Below are 25,200 nucleotides of genomic sequence, written 5' to 3'. Positions count from 1 at the left end.
GGCAGCAGATAGGTCTAGGAGGATGAGAGCAGAGGAGAGAGAGTTAGCTTTAGCAGTGCGGAGAGCCTCCGTGACACAGAGAAGAGCAGTCTCAGTTGAATGACCAGTCTTGAAACCTGACTGATTTGGATCAAAATTCTTATTTACAATGACGGCCTACCAAAAGGCAAAAGGCCTCCTGCGGTGACGGGGTCTGGGATTAAAAAATAATCAAATATAAACATAGGACAAAACACACATCACGACAAGAGACAACACAACACTACATAAAGATAGACCTAAGACAACAACATAGCAAGGCAGCAACACATGACAACACAGCATGGTAGCAACACAACATAACAACATGGTAGCAACACAACATGGTACAAACATTAATGGGAACAGACAACAGCACAGGGCAAGAAGGTAGAGACAATAATACATCACACAAAGCAGCCACAACTGTCAGTAAGAGTGTCCATGATTGAGTCTTTGAATGAAGAGATTGAGAAAAACTGTCCAGTTTGAGTGTTTGTTGCAACTCGTTCCAGTCGCTAGCTGCAGCGAACTGAAAAGAGGAGTGACCTAGGGATGTGTGTGCTTATGGAACCTTTAACAGAATGTGATTGGCAGAACAAGTGTTGTATGTGGAGGATGAGGGCTGCAGTAGATATCTCAGATAGGGGGAAGTGAGGCCTAAGAGGGTTTTATAAATAAGCATCAACCAGTGTGTCTTGCGAGGGGTATACAGAGATGACCAGTTTACAGAGGAGTATAGAGTGCTGTGACGCGTCATATAAGGAGCCTTGGTGGCAAATCTGATGGCCGAATGGTAAAGAACATCTAGCCGCTCGAGAGCACCCTTGCCTGCCGATCTATAAATTATGTCTCCGTAATCTTACATGGGAAGGATGGTCATCTGAATCAGGGTTAGTTTGGCAGCTGGGGTGAAAGAGGAGCGATTACGATAGAGGAAACCAAGTCTTAATTTAACTTTAGCCTGCAGCTTTGATATGTGCTGAGAGAAGGACAGTGTACTGTCTAGCCATACTCTCAAGTACTTGTATGAGGTGACTACCTCAAGCTCTAAACCCTCAGAGGTAGTAATCACACCTGTGGGGAGAGGGGCATTCTCCTTACCAAACCACATTACCTTTGTTTTGGAGGTGTTCAGAACAAGGTTAAGGGCAGAGAAAGCTTGTTGGACACTAAGAAAGCTTTGTTGTAGAGCATTTAACACAAAATCCAGGGAGGGGTCAGCTGAGTATAAGACTGTATAATCTGCATATAAATGGATGAGAGAGCTTCCTACTGCCTGAGCTATGCTGTTGATGTAAATTGAGAAGAGCGTGGGGCCTAGGATCGAGCCTTGGGGGACTCCTTTGGCAACAGGCAGTGGCTGAGACAGTACATTTTCTGGCTTTATACGCTGCACTCTTTGGGAGAGGTAGTTAGCAAACTAGGCCCGCAAGAATGGAATGGTCTACCGTATCAAAAGATTTGGCCAAGTCAATAAAAACAGCAGCACAACATTGCTTAGAATCAAGGGCAATGGTGACATCATTGAGGACCTTCAAGGTTGCAGTGACACATCCATAACCTGAGCGGAAACCAGATTGCATACATGAGAGAATACTATAGACATCAAGAAAGCCAGTCAGTTGAATATTGACAGGTTTTTCCAACACTTTTGATAAACAGGGCAAAATAGAAATATGCCTATAACAGTTACAGTAGGATCAGCTTGATCTCCACCTTTAAATACAGGATGAACCGTGGCTGCCTTCCAAGCAATGGGAGCCTCCCCAGAAAGGACCTCGGACTCAGTGACTGCCTGCAGGGAGAAACTTTGTACCGGGGCAGGGGAAAAAGAGGGAGAAGCATCGGGATAGTCACATTAGAAGGGGTGGGAGATGAGGAAATGTTGCTGGGCAAGGACTTGATATGTAACTTGTAACTTGATATGTAGTTTGAAGAAATAATAGATGAATACCCTCCATCATGGTTTACATAGGCACATATAATACAGAGACATTGTAATCCTCATAAAATCTTGATTATTCTAGTCTTTCATTAACATAATCAATCATAGAAACATAATGTGTTTATGTGTGGCACCTGGGTGATAACAAATGATAGGATAATAATGAAATGGTGGATACCAGTGGATAGTACAGTATTTTACATCTACTGTATACGTAGCCTAGTGTGTGTGTCCAGATAATTTGACACTGGGTGGGCCTGAGGTGATCGCAGTACAGGAGGTATTTAGGAAGGGAAAAGATCCAGGAGATGATACACACTAACATACATATTAAAATACTATCCACCATTTTAATTGTAGTTTTTTTTATCACCAAAGTGCCACACAGATTACTAGGCTATGCAATAGAGATTAGCGATCAGGCTATACACTACAGTTACAGTATATTGCAGTATGTACAAACACAAAGGGAATGGAGCAACAGCAGGCAATTTCCTAACTATTTTTTTTTTTAAAGAATGGCACAGCAGCCCAATTATTAGCTATGCCTTTGTTGGGCAGTATTCACAAACCTATATGACCTCTTGTCATTATATAATTGTCACCAAAGCCCAGCTGGGCTAACAATAGTCAGTGGTGGTTAATGAGGAACAGTCTGAGCGGGGGTTTTGAACCAGGGACACCTGACCCAGCACTAACATATGGATGGGGATGCTATACTCTCACTATTAGTTTAGATTCTAGAAAACCCCATATTTAATTAAATTGGCCAGAGCGGTACTGCTTCATCGAGTTGATAGAGGTAACTGTACAAAAAATATAATCTCGAATTTGACCTACGACACGGACGGAAGCGGAAGTAGTAACTGAAGCGCCGCTTGTTATTGGAGCGAGCGTGTTCGCAGAAACGTATGGCTAACGCTTTTACTAACAACAAGTACATCACATATCGCTAAGTGTATATATTGATACAAAGGATTTTCGCTTACCTCAATTTCTTGATCCAAACACACCAACATTGGCTGTGGAGCTAACGGTAGCCAACCTTAGTATAGCATCCCCATCTTAGCTGGCTGCTCTAGAAACTCGCTAGCTAACGTTCAGCTAGCTAACATTAGCTATTCATCGTTCATCCAGTGACACTGTAAATTGTAACTTTTGAACCACAAAAGTGCTTAAACTTTCATTCAAGCAATCATGGCGGATGTTACTGCACGTAGCTTGCAGTATGAGTACAAAGCGGTAAGTATGACATTGAACTAAGCTGACGTTAGCTAACTAACGTTACTTCGAGATGATTTCACTCATGCTGTATTGTTTTCTTGTGTCTAAGTAGTTTGCAGTAGTTCGGTAGTTATCTAACGTGTTACCGGTATGCTAATGTGGCTGGACACAGTATTGTACTTTCTATTGGTTACTAACTAGGTAGTTAGCGAGAAGTTAGCCAGCTAACGTTAGTCTGTTAGCTAGCCAGTTTGTCCTAATGTTGACACACGAATTTCTCAAGTTTTTTATTTTTGTGCTTCAGTAAGTGTGTAACTAGCCAGCATGGTGAAGGCAAGTTGACATTGCTTTACCCTTCCTCTTAACTTTGTCTATTGTCCAATACTAGAACTCCAACTTGGTCTTGCAAGCGGACCGTTCGCTCATTGACCGCACAAGGCGTGATGAGCCCACAGGAGAGGTGCTGTCCCTGGTGGGGAAGTTGGTGGGAACCAAGATGGGTGACAAGTCCCAGAGGACCAAACCTTCAATGCTGGAGGAGAGACGGGCAAAGTAAGTACAACTGCCTCTTAAAGTCTTTTTTTCTGGTGCATGTCTGAAACACTTCTTGACTGACCCATGTATGACTATTCCCTCCACCTTTGTCTTTTGAACTGTGCAGGAGGAGGAAGAGAGATGAGGACAGGCATGACATGAACAAGATGAAGGGCTTCACCCTCCTGTCAGAGGGCATTGATGAGATGGTGGGCATCGTGTACAAGCCAAAGACCAAGGAGACCAGGGAGACCTATGAGGTCCTTCTCAGCTTCATCCAGGCTGCGCTTGGAGATCAGGTCAGAGAAACAACTGTTAAGACACTTGTGCAATTATGCGTCTGTCTCAAGGGGTCATTGCTTTGAAAAGAATGAAGAACACTATGCAGACCATATATAATGGTGGAATGAACAATGTTCTATTCAAATCAATGACTTGATTATGCCTGTGCTGTATTTCTGTATCTCTGCAGCCGAGAGATATCCTGTGTGGAGCGGCTGACGAGGTGCTGGCTGTGCTGAAGAATGACAAGATGAGGGACAAGGAGAGACGGCGGGAAGTGGAGCAGTTACTAGGGCCTGCAGATGACACACGCTACCACGTGTTGGTCAACCTGGGCAAGAAGATCAGTGACTACGGGGGTGACAAAGAGCTCCAGAACATGGGTAAGGAAATGAACACAATGATGAAGGAATGTTTACATTATATTCACTCAACTGGATCATGCATTCATTTCTGGCTACTATTATGCATTAAAGTGAACCAATGTTTCAACACACAGATGACAACATTGACGAAACATACGGAGTGAATGTCCAGTTTGAATCTGATGAGGAGGAGGGTGATGAGGACCAGTTTGGGGAGGTGCGAGATGACGGCTCAGACGAAGAGAGTGAAGGAGAGGAAGCAGACTTGGGCTGCACTCTGACAGCCAATGTAAGACCCCTCATTCACATAACACACGTCTGTGTTTATACTAAACTACAATGTTTCTTTTAACCTTTGCACTAATTAAACATGTATCCTGTAGCTTGGTGTGACAGGTGATGTGATGACAGCCAAGAAGAAGGAGCTGCACCCTCGTGACATCGATGCCTTCTGGCTCCAACGTCAGCTCAGCCGTTTCTATGACGATGCCATAATCTCTCAGAAGAAAGCAGATGAGGTTCTGGAGATCCTCAAGGTATGTGTTTGTGTGTGTATTTGTTTCAGTATCTCTGCCTTTGTCTATGTGGTTGCCTTGGTCTCTGACTGACTCCCTGTCTCTGTATTCCACAGACGGCCAGTGATGACCGAGAATGTGAGAACCAGCTGGTCTTACTGTTGGGATTCAACACCTTTGACTTCATCAAAATCCTTCGTCAGCATCGTCGCATGAGTGAGTACCTATCATTTCCACAACTAATGTACATTAAGTTAACATTTAGAGGGGGACTATAACAGCATGCATTGCCAAAATTGAGAGGTCACTCATAATAAATTTCTCTGCTCCCTCACAGTCCAGTACTGTACCATGTTGGCAAGTGCTCAGAGCGAAGCAGAGAAGGAGAAGATCATAGGAAAGATGGAGACCGATCCAGACTTGTCCAAAGTTCTTTATCAGCTGCAGGAGACTGAGAAGGAGGATATTATTAGGGTAAGAAACCATCTTAATTGTTGTATTAATCACTGGATAAATCATTGTTTCTACACTGTGTACTGTAGACGTATTGGAACAGACTGAAATACATAGAAGGATAAATGATCACCTAAGCATTTAATGTTGGTTCCTTTGGTCTCAAACAATGGCTGGTGTTCATGTCTTCAGGAAGAGCGATCTCGCAGGGAGAGAGTAAGGAAGTCTCGCGTGGACAATGACTTGGAGTCTATGGACATTGACCATGGAGAGGTGAGGAGGACCATGAATAATGCACGCATGACTATAGCCTGTCTATAGCCACTGTAATCCACAGACGATTTTCACATAAACTATAAACATTACACACATGTAGCAATGACATACATTCAATATGAATACATTGATGCTAAATAAATCCTAACTTCAACCATTTACCCCCCCCTCTCAGTCCATGACCCCTAAACAGTTGCTGGACCTGGAGGACCTGGCCTTCACCCAGGGAAGCCACTTCATGGCCAACAAGAGGTGCCAGCTGCCCGATGGCTCCTTTCGCAAGCAGCGCAAAGGCTACGAGGAGGTGCACGTTCCTGCACTCAAACCCAAGCCTTTCGCTGATGATGAGGTGTGTGTGCGCCTATGTATTCATATTTTTTGTTGTTGATGTAGTCAGTACTGTCGCTTCTAGCAAGTGAATGGTCTTATTTTCAAGAACTGTCACCCAAGCCTCAATTGATCATCTGTATTATTAGGTGCTGGTGACCATTGAGAAGCTGCCCAAGTATGCCCAGGCAGGTTTCGAAGGGTTCAAAACCCTGAACCGCATTCAGAGCAAGCTGTTCAAGACTGCTATGGAGTCCGATGAGAACCTGCTGGTGTGTGCTCCTACGGTTAGTAAATAAACCACGGTCAACTATAATACACTGCTCTCTGCTCAGCACTCTGTCATGTTGCATATGTTCAAAAGTGCCATTGTTGAACTCTGTTTTGTTTTATAACTTATCCCAATGTATTTTCTTCCTCTGTTTATTCCCCTGGGTGCCTCCAGGGAGCAGGTAAGACCAACGTGGCCCTCATGGCTATGCTAAGAGAGATCGGCAAGCACATCAACCTGGACGGAACCATCAACTTGGACGACTTCAAGATCATCTATGTGGCTCCTATGCGCTCGCTGGTACAGGAGATGGTGGGAAGCTTTAGTAAGGTGAGACTTGTTATTTTTATGGGGTCCCAACTCAGTGTTATATGCTGTCATGCACTTGAATTGCCAGGAGAGCTATGTTTGTATAATAAGGAATTCTGTGATTGTGTTTTGCATGTCTCCCTCCCTCCCTCCCTCCCAGCGTCTGGCCAGTTATGGCATCACAGTGTCTGAGCTGACAGGAGACCACCAGCTGTGTAAAGAGGAGATCAATGCCACCCAGGTCATCGTCTGCACCCCAGAGAAATGGGACATCATCACACGCAAAGGAGGCGAGCGCACCTACACCCAGCTAGTGCGCCTCATCATCATTGTAAGTACAGACACTCTCTCAAACTTAAATGGTCCTCTTATGGACTTTATGCAAGGCCCTTTAGTCAAACATCCCATTACTATTTCCCAAGCATTTACGTTATTTGACATGATTTTTAAAACTGTAGTTATAAACTCATTGGGTGTAAGAGCTGTATGTAACTGAGTGTGTCTGGTGGCCAGGATGAGATCCATCTGCTGCATGACGACCGTGGGCCAGTCCTGGAGTCTCTGGTGGCCAGGACCATCCGCAACGTGGAGCTGACCCAGGAGGACGTGCGTCTGCTGGGTCTCAGTGCCACCCTGCCCAACTACGAGGACGTGGCCACCTGCCTGCGAGTAGACCCCGCCAAGGGACTCTTCTACTTCGACAACAGGTCATCCAGGGCTCAGGAAGGAGGGTCAATCTCTCCACACACTCTCACTTATCATCCTACTATAGATGAACAGGTTTTGTGAGAGGTTGGATTGGAAGCACAAATCTGACTGATAGTCTTTTCTGTCTTCCAGTTTCCGTCCAGTGCCCCTGGAACAGACGTATGTGGGCATCACTGAGAAGAAGGCTATCAAGCGCTTCCAGATCATGAATGAAATTGTCTATGAGAAGATCATGGAGCATGCTGGGAAGAACCAGGTGAGGCCTGCTCAGCCTAGTGTTCTTCAGCCATCATCTGACTCTGCATTGCCGCCAACACAAAACATGAGATCCTGGAAAATCCTAATGTCTATCAGATGACAAATATCAACAGACAGAAAGTTCCACACAATCTAGTATTTGTGTGCCATCTTGTGTTTGTCAGGTGCTGGTGTTTGTCCACTCCAGGAAGGAGACGGGGAAGACGGCCCGGGCTATCAGGGACATGTGTCTGGAGAAAGACACCCTGGGGCTGTTCCTGAGGGAGGGGTCAGCCTCAACTGAGGTCCTCAGGACTGAGGCAGAACAGTGTAAGGTGAGTTCATCTGACCTGGGGACTAATTTTAGCTAACAAAGCCTGTAGAATCTCTCCATGTCCAGAATTCTACACACATCTGTCCCAAATCTGTGAGTAAAAAAACAAATCGTACAATAATCTGATTATTAAAGCTGCAATATCTAACTTTTTGGGCGACAAAAACTAATTCACATAGAATTGTGAGTTATAGATCTGTCATTCTCATTGGAAGCAAGTCTAAGCGGCGGTAGATCTGTTTTATGTGCGCTATTTCTATGCTTCCCGTTAAGTTTCGTTTTTACATCTTTTACTTTTGGTTTTGAACACCAGCTGAACATACAATATTTTTGATTATTGAAAATATATTTCACAGCGGTTTAGATTTGTCACAAACTGAAATTAATTTAACTATTATCATTTTAGCAACCAGGAAATGGCGAAGCGATTTCTGCATATTGCACCTTTAAAAAAAAAAGGAACATTACATACATTTTTTTTCATCCCCCAGAACCTTGAGCTGAAGGACTTGCTGCCCTACGGCTTTGCCATCCATCATGCTGGTATGACCAGAGTGGACCGTACCTTGGTGGAAGATCTCTTTGCTGATCGCCACATCCAGGTTAGTCTCTACTAACCTCTTTCCTTTAATACAGTCAGAGCTATTGTTACAATGTCACCGGACCTGTCTCACTGAAAGGGCTCTGTCTGTTTCAGGTGCTGGTGTCCACAGCCACATTGGCCTGGGGTGTGAATCTGCCTGCACATACTGTCATCATCAAAGGCACCCAGGTGTATAGCCCAGAAAAAGGCAGATGGACAGAGCTGGGAGCCCTAGACATTCTACAGGTTAGTCTGCATTGGCTGGATTAGACTAGTGAGGTACATACACAGGGCTAGACTTCACTGTAGCAGAGTATTTTATGAGCTAGATAATGCTCAAACTCTGTTAGCTTTGTGAGTTTGAATGACACCTATGTTCTGTGCTGTGTTCAGATGCTTGGTCGAGCTGGGCGTCCTCAGTACGACACCAAGGGAGAGGGCATTCTGATCACATCCCATGGGGAGCTGCAGTACTACCTATCTCTGCTCAACCAGCAGCTGCCCATCGAGAGCCAGATGGTTTCCAAGTTGCCAGACATGCTCAACGCTGAGATAGTGCTGGGCAACGTGCAGAATGCTAAGGTGAGCGTAAACTGGATTTACAACACCGCACACAACTCACCACTAATAACAATACAGACATGCTGTGGTTTGCTACTGAAACTACCTGTGGAGAGACTGATCAACTAGAACCATTAGTGCTAACATTCAAACCCTTGCTGCTGTAGAGGTCTTACTCCTCCCTTGTCTCCTCATCAGGACGCAGTGAACTGGCTGGGCTACACCTACCTGTACGTGCGCATGCTCCGTAACCCCACCCTGTACGGAGTCTCCCATGACGACCGCAGCTCTGACCCCCTGCTGGAGCGCCGCAGGATGGACCTGATCCACACTGCAGCCAATGTGCTGGACAAGAACAGCCTGGTCAAGTACGACAAGCGGACCGGTGCTTTCCAGGTACACACTGCTCTACATATGCACTCTGTCCAGTGGGATCAATGCAGTGACACTGACCTATTGAGGCCTCTTCAAGATTCTAAGATGGTGAAAACAAAGATTATGCTATTGATATTCATAATAGATGACTTTTCTCATCCTTCCCTGAAGGTGACGGATCTGGGTCGCATCGCCAGCCACTTCTACATCACCCATGACTCCATCCAGACGTACAACCAGCTGCTGAAGCCCACCCTCAGTGAGATCGAGCTTTTCCGTGTCTTCTCCCTCTCCTCTGAGTTCAGGAACATCACTGTCAGAGAGGTATGCAGCACTCTAGAATAGGGATGGGCACGGTTATTCAAATATCCAAATGGGCGTTACTATTCGCTTACTTGGGAGAGTATTAACTTTTGAGAGAATAAATATCGGCCTACTTTAACAATGAAGGCTTTGACTAAAATGAAATACGATTATCTATGTGACGTTGTTACATAGCCTACAAGGATAAACCATTACATATTTATTTTATTTTTAATGACAGTTTGTATGAGTGCGCCCCATATAAAAAGATTCACCGGCAGCCTACACTCATTTCACACGAGTAGCTTGTTGTTATTGTCAGTCAATCAAAGCGCTGCTGCAGTCAGAGGCTCCATGTGTAGCAAGTGAAGTGGGAGATTTCTAATCAATACAAAAGGGAATTAAAATAACAGAATTCAGTTGGCTAAATGAGAAGGAGTAGGCTAAAATAATCAACCAAGAGGTAGGCTGTTGTTTCATATGAATGGAGTTGTTGTAGACAAGGACAGGAAGCGCATGCAAGAAATACTCAATAAGTTATCCGTGCTACGTTAGCTAGCTAGATAACGGCAGCAACACGTTTTTCTATCATACCATCTGATAGTGCCTGTCTTGCCTGCATCAAATCGTTGTAAAGAAGCTAGCTAGCTACAGTAGCCAGTTAAGTTAGCCAGGTAGCTAGCTAGAGTCTTTAACTGGCCTGTAGCCAGCTAGCTTCTTTACAATGATTTGATGCAGCCAAGACAGGCACTATCAGATGGTAAGATGGATAACCTATGGCAGCAACAAGTTTGGCTACTTTCTCTCTCACTCCTACACACACCCTTCTGCTGAAACAAGCAGAGGGCAGCACACCGGCTGTCTCCATTGAAGTTTGAAAACGTAATTTTTTTTTTTTTATTGTATTTCGACTATCTGAATAGCCAGGGGGGAAAAAATGAAATCATTTAAAATGCCCATCCCTACTCTGGAATACTATATTTAATTACAAAAGGCCACACATGTTACTGAATGCTTTTGGGCCAGGTCTATACCAAACCAGCAACTGATGTACAGTAAAATGCTACAGATCCATGAATGCTCACGTGGGGTCTTATTTCAGGAAGAGAAGCTGGAACTGCAAAAGCTGCTGGAGAGAGTTCCCATTCCAGTGAAGGAGAGCATTGAGGAGCCCAGCGCCAAGGTTTACTACTACTACATGTGTCAATGTTGACACTACACTGATCAATGATATGGAACACCACTGCAGTATGTATTGCTAGAGCCCTGTTGCTATGAGCCAGTTCTGAGGTGTGTGTTCTTATTACAGATCAACGTGCTGCTCCAGGCTTACATCTCTCAGCTCAAACTGGAGGGCTTTGCTCTGATGGCTGACATGGTCTACGTGACGCAGGTAAGGTTATGTCCATTTGTTTGTTTGATTTGAGAGATGTTTTAAGTATTTTACCAGCATCTGACTGTTCACTATATCCTTCCTCAGAGTGCTGGAAGACTGATGCGAGCCATCTTTGAGATCGTCCTGAGCAGGGGATGGGCCCAGCTCACAGACAAAACCATGAACCTCTGCAAGATGATTGACAAGAGGATGTAAGTTAACCATTGCTGTTTATTCCTAGTTTTCACTGATGAACACCTTAGTCACCAGTCCTAGTGAATTATAGTTAACAAAAATATAAATGCAACAATTTCAACGATTTAACTGAGTTACAGTACATATAAGGAAATCAGTCAATTGAAATTAATTAGTTAGGCCCTAATCTATGGATTTCTTATGACTGGGCAGGGGCGCAGCCATGGGTGGGCCTGGGAGGGCATAGGCCCATCCACTTGGAAGCCAGGGCACAACCACTGGGGAACCAGGCCTTGCCAATCAGAATTACTTTTTCCCCACAGAAGGGCTTTATTACAGACAGAAATACTCCTCAGTTTCATCAGCTGTCTAGGTAGCTGGTCTCAGACAATCCCGCAGGTGAAGAAGCTGAATGTGGAGGTCCTGGGCTGGTGTGGTTACACGTGGTGTGCGGTTGTGAGGCCGTTTAGACATACTGCCAAATTCTCTAAAACAACATTGGAGGCGGCTTATGGTAGAGAAATTAACATACAATGATCTGGCAACAGCTCTGGTGGACATTCCTGCAGTCAGCATGCCAATTGCACTTCCCCTCAAAACTTGAGACATCTACGGCATTGTGCTGTGTGACATAACTGCACGTTTTAGTGGCCTTTTATTGTCCCCAGCACAATGTGCCTCTGTGTACTGATCTAGCTGTTTAATTAGCTTTTTGATATGCCACACCTGTCAGGTAGATTGATTATCTTGGCAAAGGAGAAATGCTCACTAAAAGAGATTTAAAAAAATTGTGCACAAAATTTTGTGCGTATGGATCATTTTGGGGATATTTTATTTTAACATGGGACCAACACTTTACATGTTGTGTTTATATTTTTGTTCAGTGTACATGACGAGGCTAGAATGAAATGTGATGTTCCTCTGGTCTTCTCTGTCTGAATGTGTCCCTCTCCTACACAGGTGGCAGTCCATGTCTCCTCTGCGTCAGTTCAGGAAGCTCCCAGAGGAAGTCATCAAGAAGATTGAGAAGAAGAACTTCCCCTTCGAGCGCCTCTATGACCTCAACCACAATGAGATTGGTGAGTTTGCTCTGCATTGCACCCCAAATGCCCCACCTCGATCTGGACCCACTAATACTACATGCTCATTGATTCATCCCCGGTTGTTGAAGTTGTCATTGAAAGTGTTTCTGTCCCTCAGGTGAGTTGATCCGCATGCCCAAGATGGGGAAGACCATCCATAAGTACGTGCACCAGTTCCCCAAACTGGACCTGGCCGTTCACCTGCAGCCCATCACCCGTTCCACACTGAAGGTGGAGCTCACCATCACACCGGACTTCCAGTGGGATGACAAGGTCAGTAGATCTGTACACTACCCTCAGGCTGTTAGTTTATAGCTGTTATATGGCTCAGATTAAATTGGGTTTTTCTTACTGTAACACACCGACACATTCATACACACCTTCTCGGTGGCCCATACAGGTGCATGGCTCGTCAGAGGCCTTCTGGATCCTGGTGGAGGATGTAGACAGTGAGGTCATCCTACACCACGAGTACTTCCTGCTCAAGGCCAAGTATGCCCAGGACGAGCACCTGGTCACCTTCTTTGTGCCCGTGTTCGAGCCCCTGCCCCCACAGTACTTCATCCGCGTGGCCTCGGACCGCTGGCTGTGTGAGTGCGACACTCCTCTGGCTAGCTCTTATTAGTAACTTAGTCGATTCAAACTGTATAAGCAAATCTAAAGTTTTGGAGGATGTCCATTGAAAATGTTTCTCTCTCTCTCTGCACATCTCTCCCTCTCAGCCTGTGAGACCCAGCTGCCAGTGTCTTTCCGCCACCTGATCCTGCCAGAGAAGTACCCCCCTCCTACTGAGCTGCTGGACTTGCAGCCCCTGCCTGTGACCGCCCTGCGTAATGCCGCCTTCGAGACCCTCTATCAGAACAAGTTTCCCTTCTTCAACCCCATCCAGACACAGGGTAAGACACACTCTGAGACTCTGAAGTGTCACCATTTGGGCTAACAGTTTCTCACTGCACCCATCTGACCTCTCAGACCAATGTGGCCCATTCAATGACTTCGATCAGGCACATGCCTCTATACCTTTGGTGCTTACATTGTGAGTAAAATAACGTGTGGTATTCTCTGTTTTGTCCAGTGTTCAACGCTGTGTACAACAGTGATGACAACGTGTTTGTGGGAGCCCCCACCGGCAGTGGGAAGACCATCTGTGCTGAGTTTGCCATCCTGAGGATGCTGCTGCACAACGCAGAGGGACGTTGTGTCTACATCACACCCATGGAGGCCCTGGCTGAACAGGTACAGGGTTATCAAGATGGGGTGTTTTCAACTTTAACATAATGTTGTTTTCGTCTGACTTCTGATTATTCGCACTTATATTACCCATTCCTTCCACCCCGTTTAACATCACTCGTGTGTGTCCAGGTGTTTGTTGACTGGCACCAGAAGTTCCAGGATGCTCTGAATAAGAAGGTGGTGTTGCTGACAGGAGAGACTAGCACTGACCTGAAGCTGCTGGGGAAGGGTGACATCATTGTCAGCACCCCGGACAAATGGGACATCCTGTCGCGCCGCTGGAAGCAGAGGAAGAACGTCCAGAACGTCAGCCTCTTCATCGTGGACGAGACTCACCTCATTGGAGGAGAGAACGGGGTAAGGCCATGATCCAAACTGATAAAACCTATATATCCACATGCCTAGTGCTTTGATTAGATAGCAACTATACAATGCTTTTTTGACATGTGAAGTAAAATATATTGATATTCATACTCACCGTCTTGCTTGAAGCCTGTGTTGGAGGTGATCTGCTCCAGGATGAGGTACATCTCGTCTCAGATTGAGCGTCCCATCCGCATCGTGGCCCTCAGCTCCTCCCTGTCCAACGCCAAAGACGTGGCCCACTGGCTGGGATGCAGCACCACCGCAACCTTTAACTTCCACCCCAACGTCAGGCCTGTCCCTCTGGAGCTGCACATCCAGGTCTGTACCATGACTGTAATGTCCTCTCAACCTGTTACATCATCAACCTGCCCTTATCCAAATAAAACACCAATAAGGTTTTGTATATAAAATATATTATTATCTGTCTGGATAATATCATATCTGCTCAATTTAACTTAATTGTAATGCCTCTCTCCTCTCTCAGGGCTTCAATGTGAGTCACACCCAGACTCGCTTGCTGTCCATGGCCAAGCCAGTATACCACGCCATCATGAAGCACTCCCCCTCTAAACCGGCTGTGGTGTTCGTCCCGTCCCGCCGACAGACCCGCCTCACCGCCATCGACATCCTCACCTTCTGTGCTGCTGATGTGGTCCCTCAGAGGTCAGACCCATAACCTTTACACACTTTAATCTTTCTGAGTGGTGCAAGGAGTTAAAACTCTTTATGTATACAGTGTTGGTAGATGTTATAACATGAGGTATCAGAGCAGTAACAGATGTCCCTGTCTCCCTGTAGGTTCCTGCACTGCACTGAGAAGGACCTGGCTCCCTTCCTGGAGAAGGTGACAGACGGCACCCTGAAGGAGACGCTGGCCAATGGGGTGGGCTACCTGCACGAGGGCCTGTCCACTACAGAACGCAGGATCGTGGAGCAGCTCTTCAACTCGGGTACGACTGGCCACTCCCTTAGACCTGCTGATATAGTACATAGTTAGAGAAAGTATAGCGGGTGATTGTTAAATGACACACTGTGTCTGGTCCTCTGTCTGCAGGTGCAGTCCAGGTTGTAGTGGCCTCACGCTCCCTCTGCTGGGGCACAAACATATCTGCTCACCTGGTTGTTATCATGGACACCCAGTACTACAATGGCAAAATACATGCGTAAGTAACTTATTTATTATATATATTTTTGGTTGTTGTAATGACTACATTTCCTAGTCTATATCACTCAGACCCCCCTCCTGCCTCAGTTTAAGTGTGTTAGTGACCATGTCCTCTGTGTCCCCAGCTATGTGGACTACCCTATCTACGATGTGCTCCAGATGGTGGGCAAGGCCAACCGGCCCCTGCAGGACGATGAGGGACGCTGTGTCATCATGTGTCAGGGTTCCAAAAAGGTACGTCAGCAATATCCTCTTTTTCTCTCCATTTTCACTCAGTCACTTTTTCTGTCACTCCATCATTCTGTAATTTTAGCACCTAATCTATTTTTCTCAAATGTAGGATTTCTTCAAGAAGTTCCTGTATGAGCCCCTGCCGGTGGAATCTCACCTGGACCACTGCATGCACGACCACTTCAATGCTGAGATCGTCACCAAGACAGTGGAGAACAAACAGGACGCAGTGGACTACCTGACCTGGACCTTCCTGTACCGCCGCATGACCCAGAACCCCAACTACTACAACCTGCAAGGTGAGACAGGCACACCTACAGCACTGGCACTGCTCTCCACTGTTGAAATTCTAGACATGTAGTATTTTTCCATACCTGTAGTGTTTTTGTCTAGGAGTCTTATGTTAATGTGCTGCTCTCCATCTCTCCCTTCCAGGCATGTCTCACCGTCATCTGTCCGACCACCTGTCAGAGCTGGTGGAGAACACCCTGCATGACCTGGAGCAGTCCAAGTGCATCAGCATCGAGGATGAGATGGACGTGGCACCTCTTAACTTGGGCATGATCGCTGCCTACTACTATATCAACTACACCACTATCGGTGAGAACTACCACAACCAACATCCCATTGTCACTAAATATGGCTTTATCAGTCACATCACCTATGCTGTGAACCACTCCACAGACTAAGCAAATGTTAAAATAGAATACATACATTATACAGTATATAACTTCAGTTACTGATATTTTGTGTTTTTATCAGAGTTGTTCAGTATGTCCCTGAACGCCAAGACCAAGATCCGTGGATTGATTGAGATCATTTCCAATGCTGCTGAGTACAAGAACATCCCCATCAGACACCATGAGGACAACCTGCTCAGACAGGTAAACACACTAATGCACGTCAATAATCATAATATGCACTTTTGCAGACTTACCCCACCCAAATAGCCATGTAGAACTGGAAGTAATGGAAAGTGTGAATTCATTGCTCACAAATACTAATCTGGAAGCATTCTATGAAATGATCTTTAATTAAGTTGTGTATGTTGTGTTTTCAGCTGGCCCAGAAGGTGCCCCACAAACTGAACAACCCCAAGTTCAACGACCCCCATGTGAAGACCAACCTGCTGCTGCAGGCTCACTTATCCAGGATGCAGTTGAGCGCTGAGCTCCAGTCAGACACAGAGGAGATCCTCAGCAAGGTGAATGAGAAATGAATAGATGCTTTGGTGCAGTCTAAGGTGTGGTAAATGGACTCTGTAGAGCAGAAAGACTCTAGTATGACCTAGTGTTCGGAAAGTAGAGGGTCAGATTTGAAGTGTGCTAGTGCTTTAAAATCTATGTGTACGGTTGTGTGTCCTGTCCAGGCTGTGCGTCTGATCCAGGCCTGTGTAGATGTGCTGTCCAGTAATGGCTGGCTGAGCCCTGCGCTGGCTGCTATGGAGCTGGCTCAGATGGTCACCCAGGCCATGTGGTCCAAGGACTCCTACCTCAAACAGCTGCCCTACTTCACCTCTGAGCACATCAAACGCTGCATGGACAAGGTAACACATCCACTACTGCCTGTTACTCTATTCATTTGTAACACTTCCATCCAAGGGATCATGGCCATCTTGCTTTGGTGTGGATCTTGAAGCTGATCCCTCGTATTTCTCAGGGTGTGGAGAGTATCTTTGACATCATGGAGATGGAGGATGAGGATCGTAGTGGGCTGCTGCAGCTCTCAGACACCCAGATAGCTGACGTGGCTCGCTTCTGTAACCGCTACCCTAACATTGAACTGTCCTACGAGGTGGCAGAGAAGGAGAACATCAAGAGGTGATTTAAATGGGGGTGTTAGAGATTGTGGGGAAATAGGTTGACTGAATATAGAGAGATCAGTACCACAGGAAAATGTTTGTTTGCTTCGGAGGTTGTTAATTATAAGGTCTTTGCTACTACTACTGCCCAGTACATCTATTGACCATTGAGAAGCAGAGTAAGTGAAGGTGTCTGATCATAGCTTTGTGTTTACAGTGGAGGTCCAGTGCTGGTTCTGGTCCAGTTGGAGCGAGAAGAAGAGGTGACTGGGCCTGTTATTGCCCCACTCTTCCCCCAGGTATGGATCATCATCACCACCAGTTTGTCAGAACTCCTCTAGTGATTCATTCAAAAAGCACAAACTCAACAATGACCATGTTTAACCTTTGACTGTGTTGTTTCAGAAACGTGAGGAGGGCTGGTGGGTGGTGATCGGAGACCCCAAGTCCAACAGCCTGATCTCCATTAAGAGGCTGACCCTGCAGCAGAAGGCTAAGGTCTGTTTATAACCCTAACTGGACCATAAAGAGCCAATACATGCAAGCATCTGCATATTTTGACAGTCAGACATGTAGGCTAGCATGTAATTGATCTAGCGTCTGAATGCCCAAAAGTAATCTTAAAGGTGAATACCCTGTGTCAGCATTGCTTGGCCTCACTCTGTGCCCTTTTCTCCCATTGCAGGTGAAGCTGGACTTTGTTGCACCAGTGCTGGGCGTTCACAACTACACACTGTACTTCATGAGTGATGCCTACATGGGCTGTGATCAGGAGTATAAGTTCAGCGTGGATGTGAAGGAGGCAGACAGCGATGGAGACAGTGATTCAGACTGATCAGGCATCAACAGATGACAAGTCATTTCTCAATTCAAGCTGGGATCAGTAGAGGTTGTTTGTTTTGTTTTATACTGAACAAAAATATAAACGCAACAATTTTACAGTTCATATGAAGAAATCAGTCAATTGAAATAAATTAATTAGGCCCTAATCTATGGATTTCACATGACTGGCAATACAGATACCATCCAAAAAATGGGCCTCAGGATCTCGTTGCAGTATTATTGTGCATTCAAATTGCCAATGTTCATTGTCCGTAGCTTATGCCTGCTCATACCATAACCCCACCGCCACCATGGGGTACTTTACATCACAAAACCGCTCACCCACACAATGTATTATGATCATGCTCTTTAATATGCCACGCAGATGGATTATCTTGGCAAAAGATAAACACTCACTAAAAGGGATGTAAACAAAGGACAAAATGTGTGAGAAGCTTTTTGTGCATATGGGACATTACTGTGATCTTTTATTTCAGCACATGGGACCTACATGTTGCGTTTATTTTTGTTCAGTGTAGAGGCATTGAGTCAATCTCTCTTTGGACTGTTTTATTCTATTGTGCTTGAGGTAATTGTCAGACCTTTTTGTACAATTGTTTAAATGTGCTCCAGTCGAGGATAGTAATGTGTGTATATAGTACCTAATTAGAAGTCAACAAGTCATAGTATATCAAAGATTGACTCAATTTAACTGTTTCACAACTCTGCAATCATGGTTGGGTACTTTGTAAATAATCTACCTGTCAATTGTCAAACTCAGTAAGGCAATCTGATTACTTTCCCTTTGTCAGAAGACAAAGGATCCGTCAGACGCATTTGGTGTGTAATCATAGTGGCCTCTGACTTGCGCCTTTCAAGACTAATTTGAATGTCAATGTATTTTTTTCCCTGGAAACAACTGATTAGTAAAAAAATTAAGTTACTCCCAACCTTGTCTGCTATTAAGAGTGATCAGCCTGTTTTGTTTGTGAAATACCTTTGTGCTGTCATGGCTTTTCCAATAAAAAATTATCCAGACTATGACTGTAAATTAATATAATCTGAAGACCATCTTTATGAATAATTAAAGGTGAAAGTGAAGACATTTTCCATCAAAAGCTTACTAGAAGAGTGGTTTCTGGAAACATTTAACATCTAGACATAAGTGTGCTGAATCCCTTGGTTAAATAGCTATGACAATTGTATTTTCTTGATATTACAAAACACCATTGGAATGTGTAAATTGTATTGTTAATCAAATACATAATTATGACATTTAGGGCCCACATTCATTTTTGAACCACAAAACAAGTGCACAGGCAGGAATCTTATCAGTATCATGACCACTCTAACCTCATTAAAACAGGTTATTGCAAGAGGGATTAATAATAGACATCATACATGACAATTTCAGTGCTGTTGGCACCCTCGACAGTACAAGGTAAATTCAGCACTGGATCTGGTAGTCCTAACTGGCCATGTTCTCAGACCCCAGACTGGTAGTTCCAGACTGCTATCTCCCCATTGTCACTGCAGGAGACAAGGAGCCCAGCCTCCTTCGGGTGCCAGGCGATACAGTTGACATCCTGGGTGTGGGCCTTGGGTACATGGGCAGACAGGGAGAAAGCAGGCTGGTCTGGGTCAGCCGTCTCATCCTCCTTAAACACACGTACTCCGTCATCCCCACATGCAGTCGCCAGGGCACCCGTCAGTGGACACCTGAAAACAACCAAAGAGTACTGACTTGGTGAATCTGGCTGCATTTTTAAATATGTAAAGTGGTTAAAATATAACCTACCTTCCAAAAGTTTGGGGCCACTTAGAAATGTCCTTGTTTTCCATGAAAACATGAGTTGCAAATTGAGTAGGAAATATAGTCAAGACGTTGACAAGGTTATAAATAATGATTTTTAATTGAAATATTAATTGTGTCGTTCAAAGAATCCTCCATTTGCATCAATTACAGCCTTGCAGACCTTTGGCAATCTAGTTGTCAATTTGTTGAGGTAATCTGAAGAGATTTCACCCTATGCTTCCTGAAGCACCTCCCACAAGTTGAACTGGCTTGATGGGCACTTCTTACGTACCATACGGTCAAGCTGCTCCCACAACAGCTCAATAGGGTTGAGATCCGGTGACTGTGCTGGCCAATCCATTATAGACAAAATACCAGCTGACTGCTTCTTCCCTAAATAGTTCTTGCATAGTTTGGAGCTGTGCTTTGGGTCATTGTCCTGTTGTAGGAGGAAATTGGCTCCAATTAAGCACCGTCCACAGGGTATGGCATGGCGTTGCAAAATGGAGTGATAGCCTTCCTTCTTCAAGATCCATTTTACCCTGTACAAATCTCCCACTTTACCACCACCAAAGCACTCCCAGACCATCACATTGCCTCCACCATGCTTGACAGATGGCGTCAAGTTCTGCGTCTCATTAATGTTCTTTGTGATCCGAACACCTCAAACTTAGATTCGTCTGTCCATAACACTTTTTTCCAATCTTCCTCTGTCCAGTGTCTGTTCTTTTGCCCATCTTAATTTTGTATTTTTATTGGCCAGTCTGAAATATGGCTTTTTCTTTGCAACTGCCTAGAAGGCCAGCATCCCGGAGTCGCATCTTCACTGTTTACATTGAGACTGGTGTTTTGCAGGTACTATTTAATGAAGCTGCCAGTTGAGGACTTGTGAGGCGTCTGTTTCTCAAACTAGACACTAATGTACTGGTCCTCTTTCTCAGTTGTGCACCGGGGCCTCCCACTCTTTCTATTCTTGTTTGGGCCAGTTTGCTCTGTTCTGTGAAGGGAGTAGTACACAACGTTGTACAAGATCTTCAGTTTCTTTGCAGTTTCTCACATAGAATAGCCTTCATTTCTCAGAACAAGAATAGACTGAAGAGTTTCAGAAGAAAGTTATTTGTTTCTGGCCATTTTGAGCCTGTAATCGAACCCACAAATGCTGATGGTCCAGATACTCAACTAGTCTAAAGAAGGCCAGTTTTATTTCTTCTTTAAATCAGGACAACAGCTTTCAGCTGTGCTAACATATTTGAAATAGGGTTTTCTAATGATCAATTAGCTATTTAAAACAAACTTGGATTAGCTATCAAAATGTGCCATTGGAACACAGGAGTGATGGTTGCTGATAACGGGCCTCTGTACGCCTATGTAGATAAATCTGCCATTTCCAGCTACAATAGTCATTTACAACATTAACAATGTCTACACTGTATTTCTGATCAATTTGATGTTATTTTAATGGCCATAAAATTAGCTTTTCTTTCAAAAACAAACATTTCTAAGTGACCCCAAACTTTTGAACGTTAGTGTATATTTCTATAAAGAGGAGGCCTCTCACCATGCAATATCATACACTGTCCGTCCATGAAACCCTGAAAGGGTACAAACACATTTCCAAGCCGCGTCGGTGCCTTCTGTAAAAAAAACAAATGTAAAAAAAAAATCTGTTGTTTTTCCTTACCTTCCTTTTCCCCACAACATCTATACATCTATGGAGCATTGTGTGTATCTTTCTCACCCTGCCCACCTTCAGGCTGACATTCTTTCCAGATCTTCACAGTACAGTCATCACTGCAGGAGGCCAGTCTCTGGCCACTTGGGTCAAAGGTCAAACCCCAGACAGTGGAGGTGTGTCCTTCCAGGGTCGCCCTGCACTCCCAGTCATCATCCTCTTCTTTATAGACACACACATTGTTGTCGTAGCTACATGAAGCGAGGAGCTGCGTAGAGAACATCACTTAGCTTTAGTGGGGGGAGACAGTGAATGCAGAGTACAGAATACTGAAACGATTAGTCCAGAGAAGCCTTGCAATAACAATGGGGTGTCATGAGATTATATAACATTGCTATTAGTACAAGGAGTGAAACAGCATATGAAATAGGCAGTACCTCCTGTGTTGGGTGCCAGACAACATGCTTGACATCCTGTGTATGAGAGTTTACCACACTCACACACTCATACTCATTCTCCTCATCCACTGAGAAGGAAAGAGATGGTGAGAGACTATTCAAAACTACATACAGAGAAACAGTTGAATGTTAATACTTGTTTCTCGTGATAGGAATAAAATTTGTTTGTATTTCTATATTGATGCAGCACTAACCTTCCCAGATCCAGACGCTCTTGTCTCTACTACATGTAGCCAGCAAGTTACCGGATGGGGCCCAGGCCACACATTTGACCTCATTCTCATGTCCTTCCAACACAGTCAAGCACTGAAAGAAACAGAGACAGTGTGATGCTCTCAACTAGGGCCATATCTTACCATCATCACCATAAATGTATATACAGTAGTAAGCTGTTCACAGTGACCAGTCCCCTCACCTCAAAATCATCATTCTTCTTTTTCCAGATGCAGGTTGTGGCATCAAAGCTGGCTGAGGCCAGGTAGTTCCCACATGGGGACCATGCCACCTTTCTGACAGTTCTCTGGTGTCCATCCTGGAGCACGGTCTTGCATTCCCAAGAGTCACCTACACAGATAATCAAATAGGGGTCATTTTTCCCAGTAGTGTGCTACTGCAACCTGCAATTTGGGGCGGTCCGGCATGTGGGCATTCCTGCATCCCCCCGAGCATCCCATTGGTTCCTGCATGAAACACCGGTGACATCGTGTGCTAACTACACTGAACAATATAAACGCAACGTAAAAAAAAGTGTTGGTCCCATGTTTCATGAGCTGAAATAAAAGATCCCAGAAATGTTCCATAAGCACAAAAAGTGTATTTCTCTCATATTTTGTGCACAAATGTTTACATCCCTGTTACTGATTATTTCTCCTCTGCCAAGATAATCCATCCACCTGACAGGTGTGGCATATCAAGAAGCTGTATAAACATCATGATCATTACACAGGTGCATCTTGTGCTGGGCACAAAAACAGGTCACTCTAAAATGTGCCGTTTTGTCACACAACACCACAAATGTCTCAAGTTTTGAGAGAGCATGCAATTGGCATGCTGACTGCAGGAATGTCCACCAGAACGATTTCCAGAGAATGTAATGTTCATGTATCTACCATAAGCCGCCTCCAACGTCATTTTAGAGAATTTGGCAGTACGACCAACACTTGCAAACCAAGTGTAACCACGCAGGCCCAGGACCTCCACATACAGCTTCTTCACCCAGCTTCCCTGAGAAACTGTGTCAGTGAAGCTCATCTGCACGCTTGTCGTCCTCACCATGGTCTTGACCTGACTGCAGTTCGGCATCATAAGCGACTTCAGTGGGCAAATGCTCATTTTTGATGGCCACTGGCACGCTGGAGAAGTGTGCTCTTCACAGATAAATCCTGGTTTCAACTGTACCGGGCAGATGGCAGATATATAGCATCGTGTGGGCGAACGGTTTGCTGATGTCAACGTTGTTAACAGAGTGCCCCTTGGTGGCAGTGGGGTTATGGTATAGGAAGGTATAAGGTACGTACAACAAACACAATTGCATTTTATCAATGGAAATTTGAATGCACAAAGATACCGTGATGAAATTGTGAGGTCCATTGTCGTGCCATTCATCCGCCGCCATCACCTCATGTTTTAACATAATAATGCACGGCTCCATGTCGCAAGGATCTGTACACAATTCCTGGAAGCTGAAAATGTCCCAGTTCTTCCATGGCCTGCATACTCACCAGACATGTCATCCATTGAGCATGTTTGGGATGCTCTGGTTCGACATCATGTTCCAGTTCCCACCAATATCCAGAAACTCCGCGACGCCATTGAAGAGGAGTGGGACAACATTCCACAGGCCACTAAAAGCCTGATCAACTCTATGTGAAGGTGATGTGTAGCGCTACATGAGACAAATGGTGCTCACACAAGATACTGACTGGTTTTCTGATCCATGCCCTTGCCTTTTTTTTAGGGTATCTGTATTCCCAGTCATGTGAAATCCATAGATTAGGGCCTAGTGAAGCTATTTCAATTGACTAATTTCTTTATATGAACTGTAACTCTGTAAAATATTTGAAATTGTTACATTTATATTTTTGTTCAGTGTAGTTTGCTAGTTAGCGACACAGTGTGCACAGCAAGCTACGCCTAACAAAATTATAAACGCAACATGCAACAATGTCAAAGACTTTACCCAGTTACAGTTCATATAAGGAAATCACTCAATTGAAATAAATGAATAGGGCAGACTGGAGGTTAGTGTACTAGCTAGCTTGATACCTAACTAGCACACGGTGACACTCCCGTCTGCTGTGTACCGGAGTCTTCCTAAGGACTAGATGGCTAAACTAGCAGACTATCCACTGGCGTACGGCTAGCTAGATAACGTTGTCGCCAACGATCCTACTTATGATGGTTTAGCAGTGGTTGGCATCCAACATTATTGTGCATTAATGCCACCTACTGTACTGGAGGGCATTGACTTCCCGCCTGTCCCTAACTTAAAACTAGAATATGTAACTTTTTGAGCGACCAGACCAAATTCACATAGAAATATAGATCTTTCATTCTCATTGAAATCAAGTCTAAGAAGCGGTAGATCTGTTACATGTGCTTGAGTTTCCCGTGCTTAAGTTTCACTTTAGCATCTTTTACTTTTGGTTTTGTAGACCAGCTTCAAACAGTTGAAAATACAATATATGTGGCTATGTAAAACATTTCAAAGGTTTAGATGGTACAATGACTCTACACAATGACTGCTTGTTTTGTCACAAACTTAAATTAGGCTAACAATCAGAATTGTAGCAACCAGGAAATGGCGGAGCGATTTCTGCAATGTGGATCTTTAAAAACCAATATAAATATAAAGAGGTGCCTGCAAATGCAGAAATGCCCACATGCAGGAACGCCCCCTTCTAATCTTTTGTTTGTTTGTTTGTTTCCGCGGGCACATGCTGCTGATAAGGTTCATTTCACAGCGGATTTGTCATATTTACCTTCCCTTCCCCATATCCGAATGGTTCGGTCACCACCGCATGATGCCAGCAATGTGCCTTTGGGGTTCCATGCAACATACCAACAGCGGGAATCTGGATGCGCATTGAATTTCTGTAGAAGGGCCAAAGTGTCGTTCATTGCTAGCACGCTGCTATCTAGCTAATGACTTGTTATTGGCAACTGATAATGCTGCTACCAAAACAGCAAGCTAGTCGTAGCTATGCAAACGTCATACACACATAAACAAGGAAGACAACTAATATCCACTTCAAATACGAGGTTTTTTATATGGTATTTGTAAATAAATTTCGCAACTAAAGTTTTACCGAAAATACTCCAACCTAACGTCTTACTTTCTCTTCCTCTCCGTAGATAAATGCTGCCAATCGAATGTCCATTC

At 44.6% G+C, this 25,200-nt stretch overlaps 2 protein-coding genes across 3 annotated transcripts; one reads left to right on the top strand and one right to left on the bottom strand.

The window, feature by feature from the left end:
* Positions 1-2,812: 2,812 nt before the first annotated feature.
* Positions 2,813-19,016, top strand: LOC106585548 (U5 small nuclear ribonucleoprotein 200 kDa helicase). Its single transcript, XM_014171891.3, has 44 exons — positions 2,813-3,208; positions 3,579-3,742; positions 3,852-4,023; positions 4,197-4,389; positions 4,506-4,660; positions 4,755-4,907; positions 5,003-5,102; positions 5,224-5,360; positions 5,532-5,612; positions 5,791-5,964; positions 6,092-6,229; positions 6,388-6,543; positions 6,683-6,853; positions 7,036-7,229; positions 7,363-7,486; positions 7,653-7,802; positions 8,293-8,403; positions 8,499-8,630; positions 8,778-8,966; positions 9,144-9,341; positions 9,492-9,644; positions 10,726-10,806; positions 10,933-11,016; positions 11,104-11,210; positions 12,154-12,272; positions 12,394-12,548; positions 12,676-12,865; positions 12,998-13,171; positions 13,351-13,511; positions 13,638-13,865; positions 14,001-14,192; positions 14,359-14,537; positions 14,673-14,824; positions 14,929-15,037; positions 15,165-15,273; positions 15,380-15,569; positions 15,706-15,870; positions 16,033-16,154; positions 16,331-16,474; positions 16,640-16,816; positions 16,930-17,090; positions 17,289-17,370; positions 17,477-17,569; positions 17,757-19,016. The coding sequence occupies exons 1-44, from the start codon at positions 3,164-3,166 to the stop codon at positions 17,904-17,906; spliced, it is 6,414 nt and encodes a 2,137-aa protein (XP_014027366.1). The 5' UTR covers positions 2,813-3,163; the 3' UTR covers positions 17,907-19,016.
* LOC106585549 (putative cytosolic iron-sulfur protein assembly protein ciao1-B) lies at positions 18,939-25,197 on the bottom strand. Of its 2 annotated transcripts, none has more exons than XM_014171892.3 (7): positions 24,800-25,197; positions 22,234-22,382; positions 22,013-22,124; positions 21,798-21,886; positions 21,427-21,628; positions 21,247-21,322; positions 18,939-19,612 (listed from the first exon to the last, which is right to left on the bottom strand). In XM_014171892.3, exons 1-7 carry the CDS (start codon positions 24,936-24,938, stop codon positions 19,378-19,380), a joined length of 1,002 nt encoding a protein of 333 aa, XP_014027367.3. In that variant the 5' UTR covers positions 24,939-25,197; the 3' UTR covers positions 18,939-19,377. The 2 variants fall into 2 exon arrangements, with proteins under 2 accessions (XP_014027367.3, XP_014027368.3); XM_014171893.3 differs by having other exon boundaries at positions 21,436-21,628.
* Positions 25,198-25,200: the final 3 nt, after the last annotated feature.

This window comes from Salmo salar, chromosome 24 (genome assembly GCF_965601325.2).
Source record: "Salmo salar chromosome 24, fSalSal1, whole genome shotgun sequence".
In the NCBI taxonomy this organism is placed as follows: domain Eukaryota; kingdom Metazoa; phylum Chordata; class Actinopteri; order Salmoniformes; family Salmonidae; genus Salmo; species Salmo salar.
This window is presented reverse-complemented; position numbering and strand designations above follow the sequence as displayed.